Below are 11,512 nucleotides of genomic sequence, written 5' to 3'. Positions count from 1 at the left end.
CAATGACGCGGTCGAAATAGAAGATTTTGGCATCAGCAAATAGGGACTATCGAGTAGAGATACTACAAGAAGTTTGACATGCTTATCGGCGCTGTAGCGTGGATGGGGACGGAAAAACAACGGAGATGATGAGAATACGTGGAGAGTGGTTTTTTTCCTTCGGGCGAGCAATTACCTGAGTCGCGCCGGCGCGTGGATGCCTGAAGTCTTGTGACTAGCTGCCTCAGGCCACAACATTCCGCAAACCTCCATCCGTTCATCATCGATATTCAACCCCCTCTACCCAATTGGCTCTCTTGCCTTCCTCTGACAACTCATTTGTTGCCTGTCTTTCAGCATAACTGTGAGTCTCTTTCTTTAGCTCCATCTTATCTTCAACGACTCTCCAGCCTTTCTGACCTTCAATTCCTCTCACAGATGCTGTCTCAACGAATCCTAGCCCGGCGCCTGCCCCAGGTTGCCGCCCGAGCAATTGCTCCTCGCGCCTCCTTCTCCCAGATCCCAGCTCTCCGTGCTGCTGAGGTTGACGATCCACTACAGGTATAGCATCCATATGGCACATTTACCGTCTCCCTACTTGGTATCCGGGAACCTAACCTCCGAGACAGAACAACAACTACCCCAACCCTCCCGCAGTGAAGCGGGCACACAGAGACCCCCACGGTGGCTGGTGGGATGCGCAAGAAAAGCGCAACTTTGGCGAGCCTGTGCACGAGGATAACGAAATCCTCGGTGTCTTCAGTCCCGAGCAATATACCCACGTCACGGCCGGCAAGGGTTTCTTCCACCTCGGATGCTTCGTCGTTGCTTTCCTCGGCCTGGTCGGCGTTGTCAGCCTTAACTACCCTGACAAGCCGAGTGCCCCCAAGGCCTACGTCGATGGTCTGGAGAAGGAGTTGGGAGGTCCCAATGCTTTGCCGGTATGTATTGACCATGATATTCACAAGAACCTCTTACAAGGGAACCAGAGCTAACCATTCGCTTTAGGCTCACAAGTCCGGCGACAAGTTGTGATTGACATCTGGTTTCTCTTTTTGTTTGTGTAAATACCAGTACGATTTTCTACCTTCGGCGTCTTTGGGGACTGGTGGTCGATTCACCAGTCCCATGTTTCATCAAAACCCGAAAAAGCCCGATCACATGCTCGGAATGAATTTGGATTAAAACTACTTTGTTGTGCTTGTCGTATGTCCCGATATCTTACATTGATCCATTTGATATCATGGATGTTATAGTTAAGATAACACTACGATATCCTGTTGGGCTGTCTTTTTAGATATTTTTGGGGGATATCCTTCTAGATGTCTTTTTAGATTTCTTCGAATGATCCTTCTGAGTATCTTTTTAGAGGGAATCTTTGACTTTGATGTCAATATTGATCTTCTGAAATAACCACGAAGCCCTTGCAGCTTTATCAGTTCGGCCCCAGCCAGGGAGAACAAGGATCAGGTCTCCTTGGACTAGCAATACGAAATAAGCATTTTTATGTAGAAGGAAAGGAAGAACAGAAATGATAGTAAATCCAGAAATATAGTCTGGTAAATATAGCATTGTTTTTGGACGGGGACGCCTCTACGTCAGTTGGTTCGGGAGCTTTTTGTTTCACTTCCCACCCCTCTCCCTCTCCCCCCTTCAAATAAACAAACCCACCACTCCAGCTTTGTGCCTTTCACTTCGGACTGAAAGAAAGAATCCAATTCTTTTGAAAAGCTTCTTCTCGGTGCTGGGTGCTGGGTACTTCCCAACTTTCTCCATGGTCCCACGCTATCTATCACCTCCTAACGTTGCACGAATTTAATTGACAACTCCATGTCGACAGCATCTACCCAATCCCGAGGAGTCAACCGACGGATTAACAGCCTCCAAAATGAGGGTCGTCATTCGCGCAACTCCTCTCTATCGCGGCGCCGCCCCCTAAGCGCCAACGTGGCATACAGCCATGCCATTCGGGTCGCCTACCTTGCCTATCTGCTCAATCCTCGCTCCCGTCGCATCCAAAATGCCCCCGTCGCGCCGGCGCGGCCGAAACGATCAGCTACCATGCATGATTTAATGAGCGATTTCTCCTTGGTCAGGGACTCCAAAAGTACCAGGATTCCGCATGGTTTCGTGTCCGAGCTGGAAAAGCGGTTGACGGGTGTGTTGATGGGAAAGGAGAAAAGGAAGGAATATCAAGATCACCTGGTGGTGCGGACATTCGCTGTCTTTCTCAACGTTCTGAAAGAGGACTCGTTCCGCAAACGCATGGAGAAGGACCGCCGAGCTGAAGATCTGCTCCTGATTTTCTACTCCAACGCAGTCAAAGAGATGGGCAAGGGCAAAGAACAAGACGATGACAGCTGGAAGTTCATGGTCGATCGACATGTTGCGCTTTTTGTCCGACTTCTCGCGCTCACCTTGAAAGATCACGAGTGGTCCAAGGACCGCCCAGAATTGGCCAATCGATTAACGGTGCTGGAGAACAAACTTCTCCTACAAGATCAGGACCTCATGCAAACGAATGGGCCTACGTCTACGACAGAGAGTGTTGGCACATTGAGTTATAACGTGAAAGATATGCCCCTGGTGCAACATGTGGCCAAGATCTTTGGGATGACCACATCCGAAGCACAATCCGAGATCGATAAACACAAGTCCACCTGGACCGAAAAGGCCGCTCTGCAGGACCTGAAGACCTATCAAGCCCATCTGAACCTCCAGACACATAAAACCCTATCAAGAGATGATTTTGAGTCGGACGAGGGTTATGATGGCTGGAAAAAGAGCGAAGGCCCTGATCTCTCACAGATGATGCTCTCAATCATGCAATCCCACCCCGACCTGGCCAAAAGCACCCCGGGGTCTCTTCCTCAGTTCAATTCGAGTTCTCACGACAACTCCGACTTGTCAAGGACATCGTCTGGTCGGACTGACAGAACATCTTCTATCATTGATCAGCCTGTTGATTTGAGTGGGCTTTCTCTAGAACAGTCAGATGAATCCGATACATACACATTCATACCATCTGACCCTAGGTCTTTGTACAAATACATCTTGACTCAGACCTTGACCCATGATCTGCGGGATCGGGAGTTTGAAGCTACGCAGGCCACCTCCGACGTGCCTTCAACGAAACTGTTGTCGAAGCAGTCAACGGAGATGCTTAATGAGATATGTCTCCGCTGGCGGATTCCACCCTGCTCCCGGGTTGTGCTGTTCCTCGAGGTGGCTCAGACTAAATTTGTTGACAATGAGATTGACCTCGACACCCTTGACTCGGCGTTTACTTTTGTGAAAGAAGTGCCTTCCGGGGAGAACCGCAAGCGCAGTAGCTTTGCGCCTTCCACGGTCTTTGATCGGCGACGATGGACCATACATGATCTTCAAACAATGCAAATGCTGCTATCCAAACTTCATGAGGCTTTGCTCCGGGAGCTATATGAGGCTATGATGGACTGCTTTGAGGCAAAGCCACGCCCACTCGGTCCAGTTATGTACATTCTTGACACCCACGTCCAAATGGATCCCAGCTACGTTGAGGACCCTGAAGACATCAATCGGTTCAGCACGTATGTGCAAGAAGGACTTGCCGAAAAAGCAACTGCAAAGTATCAAAGCCTTCTTAGTCAACTAATCCCCATGGAACAAGAGGCTTGGGATCCCGACCATGTCATTCAGCTTGGAGATGCAATCTCAAAACTTGCGCTAAAGATCCAGAAACGCTACCGCAATAACCCAGAGATCATGGGGTGGGTTTTTTTTTTCTTCTTTCTCGTCTGTCTAGTTGATCAGTCTCTAACTTACAAGTAGTGTGAACCCCTATACCACCTTGTGTCATAACGTTCTCCCTATGTTCGCCGAGGATGTACATGAAATGATCATTAGAATTCTCGAGCAGGCAAAAGCGCGAGGCGAGGAGATCGCCATTGATGACGGCTTCGACTTATACAAGCAGCTCGCTACGATCAGGCGGTTATTCCATAACACCCATGAGGAGTAAGCCCCTAGACTCCCATGCTATTCCTATGAAATTACTAACTTATCTTAGTGCTCCATTCCCATTCCATGTGGAGAGTCTCCTTCAAGACTTCGTCTGGAGATGGCTTCGTCTGACTGATCAAAAGATCATGGATTGGGTCAGCCAAGCCACAAGACAGGATGCATTCGCCGTTCGTGTAGATGGAACGACAGACCTTGCGCCTGAGGACGATCGTCACAGTGTGTCAGTTATTGACATTTTCCGGTCTTTCAACCAAGTTGTTGAAAGTATGGTGCAACTGGAGTGGGACGATGATCTTCAATATGCGAAGTTCATGACGCATCTCTCCAATTCAATTGGAAAAGGCGTGGCAACGTACTGTGACTCCTTAGAGAAGATGTTCACGCGGGAGATGGATCGTCTCACACCCGAGCAGGAGGCAGCACTGAACCAAACCACTCAAGAAAAGCTGATGCAGTTCGCCAAAGACACCTGGACAAACAAGGATAAAATCGAGCCCTTCCAATTCTCGTCGGAGGTACGTTATTGTCCATTTCGACTAGGTAAATATCTCAGCTAACATTTTCCACAGTCCCTGGTGAAACTGAACAATATTGAGTATGCACTTGCTCAACTCGACAAACTCGAAAGTGACATCAACGTCGACGGGTGCGCCGAAATCATTGCAAGAAATACTCCACCGCAGCTCAAGAAGGTCCGCAAGTCTACCACCTATGTCTTCACAATCAAGGTGGTGGAGGCAGAGGACTTGAAAGCATGCGACATTGGTGGTGGCAGCGATCCATATGTCGTCTTGACGGACGAATATCAGAAACGAATTGCCAAAACTCGCATCATCTACAATAATCTTAATCCCCGATGGGAGGATGCCGTGGATCTCACTACACAAGGCCCTCTGAATATGATCGCTACCATCTGGGACTGGGATGCAGTGGGTGATCACGACTATGTTGGTCGCACGTCAATCAAGCTGGATCCCGTGCACTTCAGTGACTTCTTGCCAAGAGAGTATTGGCTCGACCTGGATACCCAGGGTCGGCTTCTGCTCCGAGTTAGTATGGAAGGCGAGCGGGACGACATCCAGTTCTACTTCGGCAAGGCTTTCCGTACACTCAAACGAACTGAAAGGGATATGACTCGAAAGATCACAGAGAAGCTTTCGGCATATATCAGTCACTGTCTTTCCCGGCGAACACTCAAGTCTTTGCTCTCTCGTGGACTTAGTATATCTAGTGTCTCGAGCTTCTTGAATCGCAACCGAGCGCAACCAGCTCCTGCCGGACCCACCCCGGCAGATGTCGAAAATGCACTGACTCCTCTGTTCAATTACTTCAACGACAACTTCGCCATCATGAACAAAACCCTCACACCCGAAGCCATGAAGATGGTGATGGCTCGCCTGTGGAAGGAAGTGCTCGCTACTATCGAGAGTCTACTTGTACCACCTCTGTCAGATAAGCCATCCCATCAGAAGCCATTAACCATCCAAGAAGTCGACATCGTATCACGCTGGCTCGTGCTACTATTGAACTTCTTCCATGCAATTGACGACGAAACCGGCGAAGCAAACGGCGTCCCAATCGATATCCTGAAATCACCCAAATATCACGAAATTCAGTCTCTGAATTTCTTCTACTTCGAACCAACGGAGCATCTCATTCGCACCTCCGAGCGAATGGCCTCGGCGACTGTCAACCGCCAACAAGCAGCCCGCAACCGCAATTCCGCGCCTGTCCACCTCGGTGCCACAGGTGCCGGCTACGGCGGCTTGGGTCTTCCTGCTGCCCGTCGCGCCAAGAGCATCATGCTTTCCCGCAATTTAGGCACGATGAGAAAGGCCAAGGAAGAGAAACGGCGGGAGGCGCAGGCTGATCCGAACGACGACATGATCCTGCGCATTCTTCGCATGCGCCCTGAAGCTGCCGGCTATCTTCGCGACCGTAGTCGTCAAAAGGAAAGACTTGCTGCCGCTGCTGCTGCCGATGCTATTGTGAAACAGAGTCTGATGGCCGGTGCTGGAAGCCGCATGAGCGGTATCATCCCCCGCGGCAGGTGAACATCCACCTTTCTAGCAAGCTCTCCTACCTTTCAGCTTTTATTTTCCCTATTTTCCTTATCCATCAAGCCAGCAATGTTGTGTTCTTTTTCTTTTTCTTTTTCTTCCCTCTTCTCCATTTCCTTCGTATCTTGCATTCTGTCTCATTAAGCATGGACCCTTGACTCTTATGATTCCCAATTTGGCATCTGCTTGTACTCGCGCATGTATGTTCCTCGAGAGAAACGGGATCGGAAATGGAAATAATCAAGATGAAGATTTTCCCGAGGATTTCTACAACATAATTCGATCGAATTCATTCTTATTCTTATTCTAAACTGTCTTTTATATGGTTTTTCATGACTTGAATAGAAGTAAGTCCTAGATTAAATAGATTCCAGAATCTACTCCAGAGCAATGCACTCAATCTCAACGGGCACACCCTTGGGCAGCTGGTGAACAGCAACACAGCTACGAGCAGGCTTGTGAACGAAGAACTTCTCGTAAGTAGCGTTCATCTCAGCGAAGTTGGCCATATCAGTCAGGAAGACCTAAGAAAAAGAAATCAAGATCAGCAAAGCGGTCCTTCTTCTCATAACTTGTGTATACATCTCCCTGACAAAGCCAAGTCCAGAAACACCACAATAACAAAAATCCAAGGGAGAAAACACATACATTGACCTTGACGATCTTGTCCACGCTGGAGCCAGCAGCGGTCAGGATAGCCTTGATGTTATCGCAGCAGACCTGTGTCTTGGCGCCGATGTTGCCCTCGACCAAGTTGGCGGAGGCGTCAGCGGGGATCTGGCCGGAGACGAAGATCTGACCGTTGGCGCGGATAGCCTGGGACTGTAGTTGGTTTGTTAGATGGTTCTTTTATAGTCTGGAGAATATGTGTGGGTGTGGAATTGGTGTTTTGGAGTGGATTGTTTTGGTATGGAGGGGTAGCTCCCAAGGTAGATGGAGCTGGAGATGCAAAGGGAGGGGAGGACGACATACGTAAGGGCCGGCAGCTATAGGAGATGTGAGTTAGCTATTGCTCCTTGTTTGTTTTGATTCCTTTTCTGGTATTGAGTCTGCTTTCGATGTCTAAGAGACAGGGGAGGAAGCATAGCTGGCGGGAGTTGGCTTGACTTACGAGGGCAGGCATCCTTAGCGGAGATGATGGACATGTTGGCAGACATTATAGAAGGGAATTGAGGTCTGAGTGGGATTGAAGGACGGATGATTCGAGATAGAGATAGAAGACGAGGAGTAATTCGCAGCATGGGGAAGAGAAGAGGTTAATTATAGGAAAGGTGATGATAACGAAGGTGCCCCGCTCTGCAAGTTTCCCTCGGAGAGCGTCGATGCTCCCCGATGAAGTCATTCTTTTACTTTTACATTATGGATTTTGTTGCTATTGTAACTGTTGTGTAGCTGTTGTAGATATTATATTGGAATTTGTATTAAATCAGGATTCAATTGAGCTAATGCAATAGCAATGCTTGCTTAAAAAAAACTAAGTCGTTTCGTCGTGATGCGTTAAAAGCCTGCGCCTTCCATGAACATACTATACAAGTCAAGTTTCTTTAGGGTCATGATTTGCCCAGGTTGCCGAACTGCCGTAATAGGTTGGCAGTCTCCTCGGCGGAGTACCCGAAGAAGACGGGGCCATTGAAGATGATGTGGGAGGGAGTTGAGAGTGTCGAGGGCATGTCGGGTTTCGTAGTCGAGTCCTCGCTCACAGGGGCAGTCGGAGCAACCTGGGGAGCAGGCACTTGATCTGCGATAGCATCCTTGGGCCATGTCTTCGGCCACTCACCAGTCCAGGGGGTCTCGGTTTCAGGCATTGGAACTTCGGCCTTTGGTTTATTGTGGCCGAATGGACAACCGGTTTTCTTTGGTGTAGCAATGTCATTGTCGTCCTTGGACCTTTCATCACTCCAAGATGTTTCCATTTCGGGCTTTGGGGCTTCGGGCTTTGGTTTGCCGTGACTGAATGGACAGCCGCCGGTGGGCTTAGCATCAAGGACGTTGACATCGGTGGGTTTATCAGGGTTGTCGGCTTGAGGGTCGGCATATGTGGGGATAGACGCCGAACCAGGGAACGGCGCTGAGGCAGGAGGTAGATGTGTGACAGGTACTGAAATACCCCAAGGCCTGCTTGGGGATTCACCCACGCGGACTTCACGGAGGGGACGGTCGAAGTGACTCTGGCGGTTATCATCCTCATTCTTATCCTCTTCGTTCTTCTCCTCGTCCTCCTCATTCTGGACACTGGGTGTACTGGGGTCCACGTTCTCAGCCCATTTCTCAACACGTTCACTCGACGCAGAATGCGAGGAGTGGCCTTCGCCGTTGGTATGACGGTCCGGCAAGAAAGCTTGGTGCTTGACACCTAAGCCAGCGATCATGCTAGTCAGACCGCCATATTTGGCATCCAGTTGTCTCATGTCCTGTGGGTTTCGCTGATAACGCTTGACGCAAATTGCGTGGCTGCGGGGGATCTCATGTTTGTGTCGTTCAACGTATTCGGCGATTTCTTCTGGGGAGTGTTGATCGAGGAATCGGATCGGGCATCGGGAGACGGGGCATCCTCCTTTTGATGACGGGGCCGACGGGGTATGGCTAGAGCGTCGGTCTTCGAGTTCAGCCTTGATTGGGTCCAGATGCTCGTGGCCGCAGGTGGCTTCGATCTGGACCTTCGGCGCAGAATTTTTCCCACTGGGGGCCTCACTAGCATTTGCACTCTGCATCTTATTCGGTTTGGAGAAGGGGCAATGTAGATTTCCCTGGGTGCCATTCGTTGTGAAGTCCTTCTCCAGCGCGATTGCTGGAGCCGGTGCTTGCGCGAGGATGCACGAGTTGGAGGATATTTGGGAGGGGCTATCTTGAGAACGGAGCAGAGATTTGCATCCTTTGACTCCATTCTTGATGGCCAAGAAAGTATTTTCGTCTACATTTTGATGTGCAACGAGGGTCTTGATTACATCCATGGAATTCAACGGTTGTTCTTCAACTCGAGGCTTGCTGTGTACGAGGCCCTGACGGTATTCTTCTTGCTGGGCGAGCAGCTTGTTTTGAACGTCAAATGCACGATGTCTATCTTGAGGAGGCAGAATTTCTATCACATCTGTGTACTGCAAGATACAAAGTTAGCAATGTTCATCTTGTCAAATATCATAACAGCAAGGCAGTCATGGTCTCAATCAGATAATACATGTTAATCCGTCATCGCCACAAAAGTGACTCCTGATCTAGAGCTTTTCTTCGTCATGCGAGACCAGGATGCGGAGCAGGGGAAAGAGAGGGAGGGGGGTGTGTATTCACCTGTTTGAAGACATTATCCATGTGCTGAAACAGCTCATTTTGTCTGTGAGTCAGCCGGTACACGGTTAGTAGGAGTGCATCGAAAGCTTTGCCCACAGCCTCGAGCTGGTCATGGTGCAGATCCGGCTGCATCTCGGCAATCACGGCAGGTGACATTGAATGTATTACAGGGTATCAGAAAGAATTCATCTGAGATGGAAGTGGCCTGTTGAGGCTCTCAAACATCAAAAGCATGAGAGATGGAAAAAAGGAAAACAGGCGAATTTATAGCGATTGGGTCGACACCGGAAAAACTTGAAGCGAGGTGGTCTGTGCTGATCATGTGAGGGGGCTATCCCGTTTTAGGCTTGGGGCCGAGGCCGAGTATACTTCCATCGACAAGGGGGTACAAAGATCTACCTTTTGTACATTGAATAGAGTATCTATATGCAGGTACATGCAGGTACATAGAGGTGGAAAATTATTGAGGGACGATGAGAGTTTATAGTGTCTTGGAAGGGTAAGTGCGAGACAATGAGTCAGTACAGCCAATCTGCCCACCTGGGGGTATCCAGGTGAGATTACTTCGAGAACATATGATTGTTTTGGTGGCTTCTGGTATTTGGTGCTCGGGTTTATGGGGTGTACATAATACAAAGCTACAGGTTTATACGATTCACAATCCATGAAATCGACACTCGCCGAGCCGAAGTTGATATATATATATATATATATTCGCAATAAGCAGTCCAAATTAAAACATATATATATGTTATGGAAAAGACCATTGGTAGTAAGTAGGTAGATTATAGTAGAAGCCAAAATAAGGTAGATATCATATTGCACAATAATTCCAGCTTAATTAAACCAACCACAATTCCAACCTTGAAAGCGTTGGACTCTATTTCCTAACTCCCACTATTTCTGGCTTATGTAGCACTATATCGCAACCTCTTTCAACAGCCCAGCCGGGCTAGCTCAATCGGTAGAGCGTAAGACTCTTAATCTTAAGGCTGCGGGTTCGACCCCCGCGTTCGGCTATTCCTAAAAACCAAACCTGAGATTTCATTTTTTTTGCGGTTTTATTTGATTTAGGAACTATGATCTACAACTGAGTATCCATCCCCTTATCTTGTTTATCCTGGTTATTTTATTTAGTGGTTTGTTTATATCGTACTTTTGTTCCGGTTTCCCAGCCAAAACGAGGGGCGGATCATTATACGATTACACAGACAACGGACAAATCCCCCCCCACCATCTGCACAACAGACATCCCGACATGCAGCACGCATGTCTGTTTCCAGTAAAGCCACTGTGATGAGTTTCAGATCACGTCGTGGCCTAAGACATTCTATTGGCCCGGGGCTAGGTGTAATGGCTGTATGATGTGTCAAGGCCATCCGGCGCATATCCGTTCAGATGGTCTGATCCAATGCCGTTCGAAATCTCCGGCCTGGACAACATCCAGCGTGAGTCATTTATGATGATCTCTTGAGATACTTTGATAGTTTTAGTTATAGTTCGGGTGTCTGCCTGCTGGACCTCTAAAGTAACCGTAAACCCCAGGTCGTAGTCCAACGGTCTAGGCTTTTGGAGAACTGGAACACAAAGGGATGACGAAGGAGTGGTATCAGTTTGCGACAACAGTCCCCTGACGATGAGGGGACTGAGCACTAAGTTTACGGGGCTAATTAGGGTCTCGCAGATCCGACCCCGGTTGGGCATATCTAAGAGCTACGCTGTACTCCGTGGACTGTACGAGTATAGTAAGTATACTTACTAGTCTACTAGTTTACTAGTGTTAGTTAGTAGTAAGTACGGTAGTTTTACCCTTCTAGAAAGAAGATGCAATTGCGTGACCGCAGTATTTAAGTATTTAAGTATTTTACCGTAGTGGCGGGATCTGACCGCTGATTTGTATACATACTGTATATAACTTGGTATATTTGATATAGAATATCTAATATATCACACTATATCATTATATACAGTAGTATATTATTATAATTATATATATATATATACACATATATAGAGTATATAGAGTATATAGAGTATATAGAGTATATAGAGTATATAAAGTATATATAGTAATACAAATATAGGATATAAAATACTCCAAAGGTCAAAAAAACAAGTAACGATCTAGACCTGAGGGGCAAACCGATTATCCTTATCTGTAATTTTCACCCATTTCCTTTTTTTTC

The 11,512-nt window shown here is 48.0% G+C and overlaps 4 protein-coding genes across 4 annotated transcripts; 2 read left to right on the top strand and 2 right to left on the bottom strand.

The window, feature by feature from the left end:
• Nucleotides 1-417: 417 nt before the first annotated feature.
• On the top strand, nucleotides 418-1,014 carry N7455_004197 (uncharacterized protein; the record flags this gene model as incomplete). Its single annotated transcript, XM_040960975.1, has 3 exons — nucleotides 418-540; nucleotides 609-920; nucleotides 988-1,014. 3 exons carry the CDS (start codon nucleotides 418-420, stop codon nucleotides 1,012-1,014), a joined length of 462 nt encoding a protein of 153 aa, XP_040808577.1.
• Nucleotides 1,015-1,809: 795 nt separating this feature from the next.
• On the top strand, nucleotides 1,810-6,035 carry N7455_004196 (C2 domain protein; the record flags this gene model as incomplete). Its single annotated transcript, XM_040960961.2, has 4 exons — nucleotides 1,810-3,728; nucleotides 3,790-3,975; nucleotides 4,028-4,496; nucleotides 4,551-6,035. The coding sequence occupies 4 exons, from the start codon at nucleotides 1,810-1,812 to the stop codon at nucleotides 6,033-6,035; spliced, it is 4,059 nt and encodes a 1,352-aa protein (XP_040808607.2).
• A 383-nt stretch (nucleotides 6,036-6,418) lies between these two features.
• On the bottom strand, nucleotides 6,419-7,198 carry N7455_004195 (uncharacterized protein; the record flags this gene model as incomplete). Its single annotated transcript, XM_040960987.2, has 4 exons — nucleotides 6,419-6,565; nucleotides 6,690-6,863; nucleotides 7,014-7,027; nucleotides 7,153-7,198. The coding sequence occupies 4 exons, from the start codon at nucleotides 7,196-7,198 to the stop codon at nucleotides 6,419-6,421; spliced, it is 381 nt and encodes a 126-aa protein (XP_040808611.1).
• Nucleotides 7,199-7,591: 393 nt separating this feature from the next.
• On the bottom strand, nucleotides 7,592-9,552 carry N7455_004194 (uncharacterized protein; the record flags this gene model as incomplete). The annotated part of the gene is made up of 2 exons (XM_040960990.2): nucleotides 9,327-9,552; nucleotides 7,592-9,136 (listed from the first exon to the last, which is right to left on the bottom strand). The coding sequence occupies exons 1-2, from the start codon at nucleotides 9,480-9,482 to the stop codon at nucleotides 7,592-7,594; spliced, it is 1,701 nt and encodes a 566-aa protein (XP_040808570.2). The 5' UTR covers nucleotides 9,483-9,552.
• Between the last annotated feature and the right edge of the window lie 1,960 nt (nucleotides 9,553-11,512).

The sequence above is a fragment of the Penicillium solitum genome, assembly GCF_028829755.1.
Source record: "Penicillium solitum strain IBT 25940 chromosome Unknown utg000003l_segment0_segment0, whole genome shotgun sequence".
Lineage (NCBI taxonomy): Eukaryota > Fungi > Ascomycota > Eurotiomycetes > Eurotiales > Aspergillaceae > Penicillium > Penicillium solitum.
Note: the sequence above shows the minus strand (reverse complement) of the source record. Positions and strands in the feature narration are given on the sequence as shown.